The sequence below is a fragment of the Phalaenopsis equestris genome, unplaced genomic scaffold (genome assembly GCF_001263595.1).
Source record: "Phalaenopsis equestris unplaced genomic scaffold, ASM126359v1 Scaffold000909, whole genome shotgun sequence".
NCBI lineage: Eukaryota > Viridiplantae > Streptophyta > Magnoliopsida > Asparagales > Orchidaceae > Phalaenopsis > Phalaenopsis equestris.
The window spans coordinates 147,312-163,329 of record NW_018165348.1 but is presented as its reverse complement, the minus strand read 5'-3'; the positions used below and the strand labels follow the sequence as shown (position 1 = coordinate 163,329).

The following is a 16,018-nucleotide window of genomic DNA, read 5'->3' as shown; positions in this document are numbered from 1 at the left end:
CAAAAAACACAACAAACATCAATAAAGTGTATCCCAATAGTGGTGAAGGTTGGCTAGGTGGATCGGAATGACTGCCGAGTTTGGTGACGGCAAAGGAATGCTAGTGGCGGCGAGGGGGTGGTGCAAAAATGTAGAGACAACAAGTATGGTTGTTGGCTCGGCTGGTGGCAGTGAGGAGCTGGAGTGGATAGCGGTAGAACAATAGGAAAGAGGTGTTTCGTTGCTATCTAGGGCGACGGTGACAAGGTGTGAGGGCTAGAACAACAAGAACAAGGCTGGAAAGGGGCGATTTGGGTGGCAGCAATGTAGAAGGAAATGGGGAGGCAGCTGGGAGGTTGTAGGCTGCTGGAAAACGACAAGGCAAAGGGGTTTTTGGTGGCGGCAGAGGTACAAGATGGTTGGGCAACGATGTTGGTGGGCTATAACTGTTGGACAACGAAGCGAAGGGAGGGGTAACGTTAGTTGGAACTGCAAAAAACAACAATTGGAATGCTGTTCTAGGCGGCTGCAACAATGGAGGGCAACTGAGAGCGAAGCGGGAGGGACTTGAGAGGGTGTGGAGAAGATAAACACCATCTAGAGACCAAGATACAGCCGAAGCAACACCTAAAACACTAAGATACAACCTTCGAAGGAAAGAAGATAATTTGGGGGTTGTTCCGGTACAACACATAAAAAGCTATCATCCTAACCCTAATAAAACACATATATATGAATGAAAAGAAGGAAACTTGATAAAAATTAGAAAGAAATTGAACGATTGTCGTTTGATTCGGCTCTGCGCCTCTTGCACGATCCTGGAGCCATGTCGGGTCCAACATTGGGAAATGTGCGCATCACCCCAGAGGTCGAAGTCCCTAAATAGCACCACCTCGACCCTGGATCCAACCTAATTTCTAGTGTTGTGTGTTGTTTTGTTGCAATTTCAGATTTTCTTATGTTTTTTTTTTGTAATTTTAGTCGTGAATTCAGTAATAATATTTGTTTTCCATTGGATGTTTTTTAAATTCCGATATGAATAATTCAATGAGAAAGTAAATTAGAATTTGTTAATGATTTTGAAGCACGTCAACCAAACTAATATCAAGGGATAATTACTGATTTAAATTCGAAAGAAATAATTCTTTATTTTAATTTCAATTTAAAATAAAAGGATTACAATCTTATTCATAAAGAGTCGCTTCTTGGTGATTCTTTTCTAAAGTTTCATTTAATCATGATAAAAATTCAGTGATGATTGGGGAGCACATACAATGCCATTTGAAGTTTAGGTTTTTCATATATTCCATTAATCAAAATTGTCCAATACATGTAAGGCACCATTAATAACCCCTAAAATTGATTTGAACCTATTTTAAAGTACCTTCTTATATATAAAAAAAAAGCGTCTGCTTATTAAAATCACAATTATTTTCTAGTGAAATCTGAGGCATCAATTTTTTGTATTAATTAATAACCAGATGCCCTTAAAATTTCTTGAAATTTGGCTGGCACCAGTTTTAACTATGTTAAAGAAAACAGTGTTTCTACTACTAGGAAGAGAAATGTGTGTGTATGTGTGTTCATATATATTAAGGAGAAAGGGGTACAAATAAGTTGTATGAGTGGACCCAAATAGGCACCCAACCTATATGGTACAACACACACAAAAAGAAAAAAAGAAGAAAATTAAAAACCCAAAAGTACATGATACATAAAAGATCAACCAGGTCAATCCACTTTAGTTCTGCCTCTGCCTCTAGTTCTTGGAAAGAAACCAACTAATAGATTGGTGAGTTGTGTATCATTGCCCGAAGTAACCGGAGTATCATCCATTAGATTCCTTAGCTCAAGTAGATCACCATTCTTCTTCTTCCTCCTAGAAGTGTAGATCTATCGTTCTTCATCCGAAGATTGTTGCTCATTCGGATGAGATGGTAGCGCTGCAGTAGAAAGATTGCCAACGGTTGTGCCAACAAGTGTATGTGAGGTAAGGGTTGTCGCCTCTATCCCTGATACTTCCTGAAGGTGGGGAGCTGCAAGGTTCTCCTGATTATCAGTCCGTGTTGGTAGGGGTCCTTCATCATTACTTCATTATTATTTTCAATAGGGTTTGAAAGTGTAGGTTGCTCAGCAGAGCCATCCAGCTTCTCATCGATCTCAGAAACAGTATTTTCAGGGGGAGGGTCCACAGGGGCAATAGAATCAAACAACAAATTCTGTCCTGTGGTAGCTTTCTCTCCAAGTGGAACAAATATATCCTTAGATCCATCATTATTCACTTGATCTTTAGATTTCAAATTAGGATGAAGCTTATGACATTGATCAAGGGTATGCCCAAACATCTTACAATGAGAACAATAAGAAGGTCTATGCTCCCCATGACGATTTGTTGCCAATATCCATTATGCGTTGTACCCAACCAGACTTCAGTAACCTCAGGCAAAGTAATATCTCTTTCCACAAGTATTCTGGCCACAAAAGGTCTGGTAAGGTTGAAAGTGGGTAGCTCTAGCTTCATAGGGTCCCCAAATATGGCACCAATAAAGTAAAGAACCTGATGATGAAAAAAAATGTAGTTTGAGACCAGGTAGGCTAAATCATACTGGTACAGTAGGAGGTTCATGATTGAGGTTAAAATCAGGAGACTACTTGATTAGCTTCATTTGTTTACCAGCGATGTTAAGATATTTTTTGGAGAAAAGAGAAAATCCGAGTGTAGTAAAATCCGAGTGTAGTCCTCAGGCACGATTAACTGAATCAATACATGTCTCCCATCCATGAGCTCCACTTTCCACTTTTCTGCCAATTTGAGGTCATCAAAACTTTTCCTGATAACTTTTCAGTCAGCGTTGAAATTTCTGACGCAGAGAAAAAGAGTGCCGCTTTCCCACTTTTCCTGCTTGCATTCTTAATAAAGGAAAAGTCACCCGTACTATCACGATGCTCCTTATAACTTGAATGGAAGACAACCGCCGTCTCCCCTTGAGGATTACCTACGTGGGCAAAGGAGGTTTTGCCAGGTTCAACTGAAGAAGAAGGAAGCTCAATCTCAGCAAAGAGAAGCCCTGCAAGTCGGGCAGAGCGCAAAAAAAGACTAGCCAAAGAGGTCGGGGCAAAGCTGCGTAGAAGACAGGAACTGCAGATGAAATGCACAGAAGACAGACAAGAAACTGCAGCTTGACGAGGGAATCCGCGTAAAAAAAAATCACAGAAGCTGGATGGCACGAAGGAGGAGACGACGAAATCGAAGAAGCAGATGCCGAAGTCCTTCGTCGTTGGGTGTGAAAGAGAAAACGACGATTGCAATGGAGATTGAAGTCATTTGTCTCTCTAGCTCAAGCAGTACGATCCTTTATATTGCATATATGAGGGTAGTAATTTTCCGGGCTGTGTGGAGTTCATGGGTCTATACTACTGCCAAACTTATTATAAATAAAATGTTTGGGATCTATTTCTATCTTTTTTTTTAACAAAAATATTCATAGGTAGGAGCCCCTTTAAGTTTCAAATAAAAGTATGAAGGAAAGAAAGTTAAGTGCAATTTGTTTGAAACAATGTCATTTTTATTTTTCATCATTTCAACAATGCATTTAATGAATTGATGTGCAAAGATGTAATGTGTGGCATATCCCATTTATCTAAAGAGGGTGTACAATTTACGATTTTGTTTGATATTAATTAAGCATAGACCGGTGTGGGTGAGCGGGTGCGTTAGCTGGAAAAACAAACACCTATTACCATGTTGTTGTTGAATTATACTTAAGACATAATTAAGCTACCTTTTAATGTATTAAAGCAAAGGAGGTGTAAACTGGAAAAACAATCAGCTATTACTATGTGGTTAATAAATTATGCTTAAGACATAATTAAGTCATATGTTGTGAAACTTCCCTTTTAATATATCAATTTTTTTCTGTTCAAATATTTTTGGCCTTCTTGAGATCTTGCCTACTTTGAGTTTCTATTTTATTAGAGATTGTAATATCAGAGTGATTTTTGTATTTTCTATTATTTTGTTTTTCAAATTTTAATAACTTTCATCTCGCTTCAATTTCCTCAACAAGAGTTTGCCTGCAACATTAGTTTGTAAAAATGATTTTCCCTTTGAAGCTAGGAATTGAATATTGGCGGTGGTCTGGTTATTTCTGCATTGGAAGAGGCGTGTGGAACCAGCAAATCCAGAATTAAAGAAATGTACAACTCTTCTGGTGATCTTGGTAATGTGTATCATGATTTTTTCTATTGGTTATCATTATAATCTCTCATGTCATATTTTGATTATTTTGTTCTCTTTGAAGGTGATGTTGCGCAAGAATGCCGGCAAACCCAAAAGTTACTTGCTCTGCCTCGTCCTCTTTCAATATGTACCTTGTTTCTAATGCTAAGGAAGATAAGGTAAAGCCCGGAGAACACACTCATTACCATAACTGCCATTTAGACTTAACTAATATGGTCGGTGAAATTGATATCATGTGTAATTGGCAGTTTCCTAGGAAATTTATGGTAGGATTTTCATTTTTCACATCAATGTTGAGATCTTATCATGACATATTTTATCGATTTATATGCTGGATTTTCTTTTTTTTTTTTTGGGGTTCATTTTTGTCTTGTGACGTACTAAAGATCTTATCATGACATATTTTATCGATTTATATGCTGGATTTTCTTTTTTTTTTTTTGGGGTTCATTTTTGTCTTGTGACGTACTAAACTCATAGCAATTTCATTTAACTTCATTTTTATTTGTTGGCGAGTTCAACTGTTAATTTATTTTGTTTCTTCCTTATGTCAACTATAACAATTCTTGCTTTCTTCGCTTTCCTAGCTCTATTCATTTTATATATTTCTATAGAAAATTTCTTTACATAACATATTTATGCTTTTTTTTTTTTCTGTTAGTGTGGAAACAGGTAGCGGCAGTGCTGCTAGAAGGAAACAAATTGTCGTGAAATTGATGAGGTCTTGCAGAGAAATGGAGATGAAGTTTCTTGTCCGAACTCTTGTAAGATGATGCTTCGTTTTTTGGGCATTTGCATACATGCCACTTTATTCTTATGTATTTACGTGTCTAACACCTAAAATTTAATTTTTAAATTTATATCACATAAAAAATTACCACCATTTTATCTTTAAAAAAGTGAAATACGCCTTGTTATGCATAGGGAAAATGACATATATGTAAAAATTGAATGTAAGAATTGACTGCTATTTATGCAAAGCTTCCTTCTTCTTTTTTTTTGTTCTGCTATTGCATTTTTTCCATTGGCTCTTGAAGGTCTGCTTGCCGAAGAATGTGATGCATGATGAAATTGGCTTTGTTTAATTTTTGGTTGGGTAAGTCTCTTTTCTTTGGCCTTTGACTTTTAGGCTTTTGATTAAAAAAGGAACACAAGTGTTATGCCTACTTTTAGATTATTTCCAGTATTTGTAGAAATTACTTTTGTGTATTTATTTTTTGGATTATTAAGATTAGAGGCTAAAATCTTAAACAGAACATCAAACATGATGGTTATTGTAATTAGTAGTATGTTAATTCCAATAATGCAGGACGTATTTTGCATAGGATATCTTAGAATAGCTAAAGTTTTAAACATACTTCAAGCTCAAGTATTATTTTGATTAATATCTTTTTAATAGCATTAATTTACAATAGTAATTTATACTGGGTGTTTTAGAGTCTAGTTTTAAAATGTCGATGTGGCATGTAATGTATTTTTGAATTTATCCAATCCATATGATTAATATGGAATTTTTGTAGGATGCAAGCTATTAAATCTTAAAATACGTATTTTTTATTTTATAGGAAAATTGAAAATGGTGAAAATTCAATATTTAAAGATATTCCACTTGGAATTAATAATTAGAAAGTTAAGGCCTATGATCACCGCACAAACATTTGAAATTAAGATTTGGATGTGTAGGTTTTGATTTGAATAAAGGTTCCTAGACTACCAAATGGAAGAGGAAGAATCCAAGCTCATGTGTAATACTATCATTTGTCATATTTAGGAGTTATAGCAATGGCTCCAAGCAAGTAGCTGGCGTGTGTGAAGATGTTTGGGAAATAATGTCGGGACCAACCTAAGATGTTTTCACAAAACAGTTGAAATGGAAGAATCTTCTTAAAGCCAAGAAACGAATCTATGTTGAGCATGCAACTATAAAGTAGATGAGCCATGGCACTAATTTCTACAAAACTCTTAATTTTATAAGTTGAATACTTATTAATATCTTATTGTGATGATGATAAATTTTAGGAATGTCATTAAATGACACCATACAAAAAATTTGGGTTTGTGTTGACTCGATTAACCTTCAGGTAAGATTTGGGTTGAAATTTATTACTCAACTAATTATCAGGTTGAGTTCAGGTTGGTTCACCAACCAAAATAATTTTTATCTATCTTTATTTTTATTAGTTCACATTTAATATTGGATAAGACATTTTTGTCATGCATTTACGCATCCTGTTTGAATGATTTTTTTTCATTTATACTTGTTTATAAATATGTTAAATAGCTTATTTGGGTCTAATTTAGAATCGGTCGTGTAATAGGTGAGTCAAGGACCCCTTTAATAAACATGTAAAGTCCTGGTCTTGAAAATTCTAGCTGAACCTGAACCTAGTCTGTTAATCGGAATTGACACCCATAGTAAATTTGGCCATCTTATTTGTGTTAGTTTAATGGTCATTCAGTCAATGTTGATGGTGATTCGTTACATTATCTCAATTGGTATTCTCTAATTCAAGTTTTGCATAATTTGGCCAATTTATTTGGAGCAAGAAGCGAGATCACATAATTACTTAGCTCGTGCATTTTAAATAATTGGCTTGACAAAACCTTTTCTTGCCCAATTGTGTTTTGAGGATAAGGGAGTAATGGTACTTGTTTGAACGAAGGGAGTAATGGCACTTGTTTGAACCAAGGAAGTAATGGTACTTGTTTATAAACAGCATTTTTTTTCCAAACAGGTAGATAGGATAGTGGGGATTTTTTGCATGTGTTTTCAATATATATTACTGTATAAGGAGTCTCAAAGGTCCTCATATTATAAGGACATGATTTTGACCTTATTTCCTTGGGGACATTTACATAAATTCCACACAATTCTTTTGTTTTTACATATCTAATGCCTAAACATTCATATTTGCATGCATACCACTCAAATCCTTAACATCACATCAAATTACCACCACCATTACTTTTTTAGAAGTGAAATAGGCCTTTTCATGCATAGGTTTATAACACTAAGATGTTATGTGTAAATATCAAATTTTGGCTGTTAGATATGTAAATGCATAAGCATTGTGGAATATGTATGCAAATTTCCCTTTTCTTTAACCTTTCCCCATGTTTGGGCATAATTTTGTCTGCTTTATTATAGGTTCGTAATTTGCGCATAGGAGCCATGATGAAAACCATCTTACCAGCATTAGCGCAGGCTGTGGTTTTGAACTGCCACTCACCTATGCAACCTATTGGATCCTGTGAAAGCCTAAAACCGCAACTTCAAGTACATTATCCACTCATTTTTAACGATGTTTAAAAGTTTATATATTGCTTGAATAATTCGAATGTATCTTTGGTCTTTCTATGTCAATAAAACTTTCATTTACTGGTTTTATGGGTGATATTGTCTTGTGTTAAGCGCTGCTCAAAATTTTCTGCTGCTTGGATGTGCTGTTTACAGATTTAATGATACCCATTTAATGTTGGCGCATTTTTTAACGTACATCTATATTATATGTCTACATTTATTTTAATGTTAGAAATCCGTGTTATGCCAGTCCTTAAGGGCAATTTAGTCTTTTATTATTTATTATTTTTTAGTATAAATAGGATTAATATGCTTAGGATTAGGGTTATGCATGAGAGTGTTGTCTTTGAGTCTTAGGATTAGGGTTTGGGAGCAATTTCATACCTCTCAAATGCAATTTCATACCTCTCAAATTGTAGGATTTGGGAGAGATCACCTACCTCTCAAATTATAGGTGCTTTTCTTTTATGTATTCGGAGTTGTAATCATTGATTTACTTTTAACAGAATAAAACATATATTGTTTATGCCCTAATTCCTCTGGAAAATTATCTCGGCTCCTATCAAATTAGCATCAGAGCATTCAGTTCTATGAAGAAAAATTGGCTTGCCCTAGTCAAGCAAGAATTTATATACAGTCTGAATTTGAAGCTAGCAGGGATGCCATCATCAAGATTGCAGTGGATCGGGATCGTGTAAAGACATAGATACAATTGCAATTAGGGGTGTGAGCGATCCGATTTCGAGCCGATCCAGGGCTGGCTCAAAATCGGATCAAAATGTTTTTAAAAGGATCAAAATCGGATCGTGGATCGATCCAGTAAATTTCAATCCGATCTAGTGTAGCTCGATCCAATTTTCAAGCCGGCTAGAATTCCATTTTTGGCTCATGAACCAGATCGGTCCGGATCTAACCCGCCTTGGCCCGCCCGACCAACCCACCAGAAAAAAAATATTTTTTTAGAGGAGATTCACACCCCTGCCACTTCGCTCAAGCAAAAAGACCTCACCAACGAAGCTGGCAATGCGTTATATATGCATGTAAAACTAAAAATTTAGGTGTTATATATGTAAGTACATAAGAATTTATTTCGATCCCGATCCAATCTCGATTTGAGCCGAGGAGGATCAAAATAAATTTGATCATTTAATTTGGCTTGTAGCTTGGCTCGAATGGTTTGATCCGATTTTCGAGGGATTCGTGATCTTCGACCAATTTCACAGCTCTAATTGCAATTTTCTTATGGCTGGGAAGCCAATGATGGGATTGTGGGGAACAAACATGCGATACGGTCAAGAAACTGCCGCAGGTAAGTCGATGGATTGCAGCGTACAAAAGTTCTGTGTCGCTCTTGATCAAAATTCGTGATTGGGATCACGGCGTAAAGGAGTTTCATGCTTCTCATGACCAAAACTCGCTATCGAGATCTGCGACCAACTTTAATCCTGATTGTGAGAGGCCAGCAATAGGATTGTCCACGCTGAACCAACATACAAGAATTCAAATTGCGACTCCTAGAGTTATGTGCGGCATTTAATAGTTTTGGGCCAACCTGAGTACAAGAATTCAGGGATTGCGACGTCCAAAGTTCCGCACAAGCCGAATACGCGTCCAAAATTTCCAAACCTGTTGATTTCAGCTTAAAGGAGTTCTGAAGTCATACATGGAGTAATGATGACCAAGAAAGTAGATGGTTTATAGAAGGAATTAGTGGAAGAAGTGAGCAAAATCAGGTTTGAATTGAGGTGTTTCTCTTCCATGGAGTAGATATTCACCGTCTTGGAAGAAATGATGAAGAAGATTGTGGAGTTTCAAAAACCCGCTACTTCCTGTATTGGCATCGAGTGAAGGAATTTGAAGCGGACTTCAGCGACAACACATAGAAGGATTAATGTGACATCTAGACAGCTGGAATGAGCGTTGACAGGCGGAATGGGACATCTTTCTATTCAAGGATGAAGAAGATTGATTCGAAGGATTTTGACCCGGAATATAGAACCATGGACCCTGACCGAGGGTTGCATCCAACAGCATTCGTGCCTTGTTACCGCAGCGTTTTGGGCGAAAGGAGATTCATGAGCCTAAGAGGAAGAGCAAGCTGATTATGGGGCGAGCCAAACTTATGGAAGAAGGGAAATCAATGTGGGTCGAGGAAGGGAACCCAAACCTCTCTTTATGGGTGGAATAAACTTCAGTCAAGGAAATTAGGGAGGAGACCCACGCATAAGGAAGCTGAAAATGTCGATCTTTGAATGAGAGGGTGTCTATTCATGGGTTTATCATGTGGAAAGATACCTTGTTGTTAATGGGCTGATGGAGGAAGGAAAATTGATTGTGTCAATTTTGTGTTTGGAAGGAAAAGTTCTAGCATGATAACAATGGAGAGAGCAACATCAATCAATCCGACCATGGGAAAAATTCAAAAATCGATTGTTGGAGCCCTTCAAAACCACACAAGAAGAGGATCTACACGAGCAATTTTTTGAATTGATCCAGGAAGGATTCGTCATGGAGAAGTTTGAGATGTTTTCCGACTGTTTGAGAGGGATATCAGAAGAAGTGTTGGAAGACAATTTCATGGAAGGGTTGAAGCCAGAGATTTGAGCATCACTTGGCCTATTGAGACTGCAAGGATTGGAGGAAGTTATAGAATTAGCATAGTAGGCTAAAGATAAAAATGAAATGAAACAGTCTAATAGGAGCACAGTTGGAGCACCGCACTGAACTGCTGCAACCACAATAATACCAAAAGTTGAAACAACGGAGGTCCGGAGGGAGGCTCCACAAGACGGGAATAAGAGGTTATGACCGTGGGCGACACTTAAACACATTACAAATATAGAGATTTAGAAGAAGCAGGTCAATTCGTTTTGTTTTTGGTGTGATGGAAAGTTTTCTCCAGGACACCATTACAAGGATCGAACATTACAGATTTTCACAGTGTGTGACTGGAGGCATGGGATGCAGAAACAGAGAAGGCTATGGAGGAGGAGTACGAACACCCTCGCTTGGATGTGGCGGAACTCTTGTTGAATTCAGTGGTGGGATTAATACCGAACTACACTATGAAACTTCAAGGGAGGATCAGAGAGTAGGACGTAGTTGTGTTGATAGATAGTGGGGTCACCCACAACTTTCTCTTCTCAAATAATGAAGCAATTAGGGGGCTTGAGATGGTGGATTCAGAATTTTTTAGAGTCATTCTGGGGATGAGACAGGTGGAGAAGAGCAGGAGAGTTTTTAAAGGAGTAATTTTAACATTGCCAGACATTCAGGTGATGGAAAATTTTCTTTCCTTGGATTTAGGGATCACTGACATGATATTGGGTATGAAATGCTTGCAATCCATATGGTAGAATAAGATGATTTGGAAATTTTTTACCATGCAATTTAAGAAGGGAGATAAGGCAGTTGTGCTTCGCGGTGACCTTAGTTTGTGCAAGATCCCGGTGCTAGCAGATCCATCGAAGGTGACAGATAGGTTGGAGGGGCCACTGCCTAAGAATTGTAGGGGCTGAGAAGGTTTATTGGACATACAAAATACTATCGAAAGTTGGTGAAGAATTTTAATTCGATTGTGTGGTCATTAACGAATAAATTGAAGAAGGATAAATTTTAGTCGAGGTACCCAGACTTTTGAGAAGTTGAAGGTCATGTGTGTTGACGATGAGAACTAGACTTAAGCCAGTTAATGAGCGGGAGCCAGACGACGTGATGCAATAGCAATTTTCTTTTTTTCCATCTTGAGGATAAGTTGTGTTCTTGGGAGGGGAGTATTGTTACATCGGTCCCTGAGACAATTTAGTATTTGTTATTTATTATTGTTTAGTATAAATAGGGATAACATGCTTAGGGTTAAGATTATACATGAGATTGTTGTCTTTGAGACTTAGGGCTAGGGTTTGTGAGAGGTTCGTACCTCTTGAATTGTAGGATTTGGAAGAGGTCGTCTTCCTCTTGAATTGTAGGATTTGGGAGAGGTCGCCTACCTCTCAAATTGTAGGTGCTTATTTTATATGTATTCGGAGTTGTAATTGCTTATTTGCTTTCGGCAGAATAAAATATATATTATTTTTATCATATTTTTTTTGAAAAATCATATCTGTTCTTATCTGTTTGCTTTGAAAATTGAATATTTTATTTAAGTCATCAAATTACATATTTTTATTTCGAGTGAAGTGTCAAAATAGTCCCGACTATTTTGATGAAGTCATTTTTGTCCCATAGTCTATAAAAATGTCACATTAGTCTTTGGACTCTTTTAATTTGGGTTGAAATAGTTTTAGAGAATACTCTTTTAACCCTAATTAAAAGAGTTTGGGAACTAAATTGACATTTTTATAGGCTTTGGGATTAAAATAGAAGTCCAAAAAAAGCCAGGAAACCATTTGGACGCTTTCCTTTTTTTATTTTTATTAAAATAAGCCTCGTTCCTAACTGCTCGTAAATTTTGTTCATTTTCATGTATAATGCTGTTACTGATTTCTCAGTAAATTTTGTATGCATGGAAGACTTGTTTAGGTTGTTTAGATGAGCCAATAAAATGTTATTATAATGGCCAGCTTTGCGTTATAGTTGTCTATTCAGTTGATCAATAACATTCAGCAGTGTAGTTTTGTGATTGTGTTCCTTGTTTTCTAGATATGCTGTTCTATTTATTCATTTATAATTTTTAATCTTTTCAGGGAATTTCTGCAGCTGTTACTGAAGCCTATAATATATCTCCAAATCTGGTTTGTTTTTTTTTTTCGCTTATCTGATTTGACTGGGTGTAAATTTTCTTGAGTTTTATGACATATTCTGTTCTAAATTGCGTGTTTAATACGAATTAGTTCTTCATTTAATTGAAGTTGCCTTCTCTTGTTTCTTGAGATCTTCAAATGTTGGTGATTTTTTTTGTAAGTTGGTTTTCAGAAAAAGTTTTTGAAAATACTCACACAGGCACACTCCTACATACGAGCTACTTCATGGAGCTTCAACTTCTTTTCTGTATTTTATTTATGTTGTTTTGATGCTTTTTTGGTTTGTTGTAGTAACTATCATTGAATATTCTATGTAATTAATTGGAAATTTTTATTTATTTATGAATGGACATTTTAGCATAAGTTGAATAATGTTTTGCTTACCACAGCAATGCCTTCATGTATTGGTGTATTCATGCATTTTGTAAGACACCTTTTGTGTCAAAGAATTAGGAAAAGAGAAAAGTTTCAAATGATCCCCAAACTCTTTGCAGGGTGGCCATTTTAATCCCAGAATTTATAAAAGTATCAATTTAGTCCCCAGACTATTTTAATATAGGCCAGAATATTCCTCATTGAAGACTATTTAAACTCATATTAAAACAACACGGGAGTAATTTGACATTTTTGTAATCTCTGAATTAAAGTGGTCCAATGTAAATAGTCAGGTCTAAGGATACTATTTTGCATTTTACTCGTTAGGCAAAAGAAGTGATAAACTCAAGGCAACATGAATAGAGATCGCTCAAAATGTTTAGCAAATAATAGGTTTAACCCGAGGGGTAGCGCATGGTTGCAATGAATCGAAAATGAGGATTTCATTACGTCAATACAAAAATGATGATGGCTTCTTTGTGTACTATTTTTTTTATGTTTGTTTTTTAGAGTGTTTGCATAGATAGGACACAATTAAGTATTTACAAATCTTGCACTTAAACTTTCATTTTTACATACACATCACTCAAATTTTTAATATCACATCAAAAATAGAACTATTACCACTTCTTAAAAAGTAAAATCCACCTTTTCATCGATAGGTTGGGTAGTTTTAAAGAATCAAAGTGCTGCGTATGTAAATATGAAAGTTTAGGTGTGAGATATGCAAATACATAATAATTGCATGTTGCATTTGAAAATTTCCCTTTTTATTATCTACATAATTGCCTTTATTTATGAGACTTGTTATGGACTTGATAATGGAGTATGAGGCACGACTTCAAATATCAAACATAGGAAAGAGAGGACACCTACGTAACAAGTAAGGCTACAGACCAACGTGCTATGCATGTAACAATGAAAGTTTAGGCGTGAGATATGTAAAACACAAGAATAGAATGTAAATTTGTCTTTTTTTTTTAGCTACAGAAGTCCATTTATTTATGAGACCTGTTATGGACTGCATAATGGAGTACGAGGCATGACTTTAAATATCAACATATAAAAGAGATGATACTTTGGTAACAAAGAAGGCCAGAGACCATTGGAATAGTAGAAACAGCTTGCCTAGAACAGGATAACTGTGCTTTTTAAAATATGTGAAATTGAGGATAAACTAAGAGAAATGAATGATAATCTATGTTCACCATGCCATGCACAAATGAATATGATAAACTGAATGGCAATGATTGGGTAAGGATTATAAAGTTGTAACAAAGATGGAAATAAGAGCTAAAAAAGACAAAATTTTGGGATCTAACCAGATTAGAGGCATATTTATACCCAGTTTTTTTGGCCAAATGTTTCTTGATTGTGTCCCTATAGAGCCCTAAGCTTTGGGAGATGCACTTTAAAGTATAAAATCCAAAAATACTAAGGATTTGTTTGAGATCAATTTTGTTTTTTCTCCCTTCATTTCTAAAAAAATGTCTGTTTTTATTTTTTTTATTTTTTGTTTCTAAAAATAAAAACATGTACTGAAAATAGTTAAAATAGCTTTTAAGTGTTTTGGATATTTTAAAAAACAATTATATTTTATGCTAATAGCCAAACATGTTTTTTTCAAATCAAACTTAAACAAAACAAAATAAAATTAAAAAACAATCGTGATCCCAAACGACCCCTAAATGTTTTAATTTTTACATTGCCTCATTGTGTCTAAGTGCCATTTTTGGCATGCTCCATCCATTTGCTATGCTATTGCTGTTTTTGGTTTTGGGTAATTTGTATGATATTTTGAATTTCCTTTTTTTCTTCTCGTTAGACATTTTTGTATAAACTCTTGAAGAGTAGCTTTTTCCTTTTGCATCAGACCAGATGAAAATAGTTGTACAAATAAATTTTAGGCTCAGAATTATGATCACCGTACTATGATAACCAAATTTCTTTGAATTTTTCTGCATTGCATTCCAGAATAATGCTTAAACTCTTATTTGACATATTTTACCTCACGTTTTTGTGTTGGGCATTTACATACAGACCACCAAATTCCTATGTATTTGCATTCTAACACCTAAACTTTTCTTTTTACATTTATAGCACCTAAATCTTTCACATCACATAAAAAATACCATCATTTTAACTTTTTAAAAGTGAAATGCATGTTCTCCTGCATAGGTAAGGTGGTACGTATGTAAAAAATGAAGTTTTGGTGTTAGATATGTAAATACATAAGAATTGAGTGGTATGTATGCAACTCTTCGTTTTGTTTTTCACAGAGATTAATCTGTTAATTGTACATCAATAGGATTTGCTTGTTCCTTCTCTCTTGGGCAAAGGAATTGAGTTTTCTGCTTCTGCTTTGACAATGGAACCAGGCGCACCTATTCCGCCTATGCTTGCTAGGCAAGCTAATTGTTCATTTGCCTGCTATTTTCCTCTGTATTTTCTATGAGTTGACACTTCTGTTACATGTTTGTGTCACAGAATCACCAATGGTGTTAGTCAAGTACTGAAGTTGTTCCAGAATAGAGCTTTTACATGTGAATTCAAGTAATTTTTCTTTTGGAAATGCTGTTCCTTTTGCAACACATCGCAGAATATCTTTTTATAATTTCACTCTCTTTGCTAATCACATCTCTTGATATTCATAATTAAGATAGTTTTGTAATTTGAAGTATATTTTATTTGCTGTATGATTCAGTTAGGAGAGTAAATGTTTTAGATTCGACTTTTCTAAGGCAGAGATAAACCTAAAAAAACTAACCTAAAAAAACTTGGGCATATACTTGGGCATATTGTATAAAAAATCATCTTAATCTATTAAAATTAAATGAAAATATGACACTCAATAGGACACAATGGAGAAATGGGATTCATGTAGAGTGGGAGAAAGGCTTGTTGTTGTTATTGTTGTTGTTGTGTATTGTATACACTTTCAGCTTATGTAATCTGGGGCAACAGCATTTGATTAACTCATTATATCTATTATGAAATCTTCAATAAAAGTATTTAATGGATGACTATATTTGATCCTGGAGGCTCTAAAAAAAATGAAGTTTAATTTTGATAGGATAAATTTGCAAAGAAAAGTTGAGGGGGGTAGATTGCGAAAAAATGATTTCAAAATTGGTTGTAGAGAGCTAAATAAGGACAGGAGGGAAGTTTAAGGAAACTAAATATTCTAACCCAAATTCTCCACATATTTCTATATGGCAGGCCACTCTTTAAGAAGAGATCCAAGGGACTATTCTCTTTATTTGATCTATGGTTATTCATAAATTAAATGAATGCAGAAAATTTAGTCCAAGGATTCCTAAATGAGGCCTTAGGATGAGTGGATTCCTATTTTTCTATAAACATGAGGCCTAAGGATGCCAC

At 35.5% G+C, this 16,018-nt stretch overlaps 1 protein-coding gene across 1 annotated transcript in view; it reads left to right on the top strand.

The window, feature by feature from the left end:
- LOC110032291 (DNA ligase 6) overlaps positions 1 to 16,018 on the top strand; it is a 56,932-nt gene that overhangs the window by 17,612 nt on the left and 23,302 nt on the right. The window contains exons 4-10 of the mRNA XM_020735868.1: positions 4,097 to 4,199; positions 4,281 to 4,377; positions 4,881 to 4,983; positions 7,368 to 7,496; positions 12,206 to 12,253; positions 14,946 to 15,043; positions 15,125 to 15,190. Coding sequence (XP_020591527.1) covers positions 4,097 to 4,199; positions 4,281 to 4,377; positions 4,881 to 4,983; positions 7,368 to 7,496; positions 12,206 to 12,253; positions 14,946 to 15,043; positions 15,125 to 15,190 — 644 coding nt within the window. The remainder of the gene's footprint in view (positions 1 to 4,096; positions 4,200 to 4,280; positions 4,378 to 4,880; positions 4,984 to 7,367; positions 7,497 to 12,205; positions 12,254 to 14,945; positions 15,044 to 15,124; positions 15,191 to 16,018) is intronic.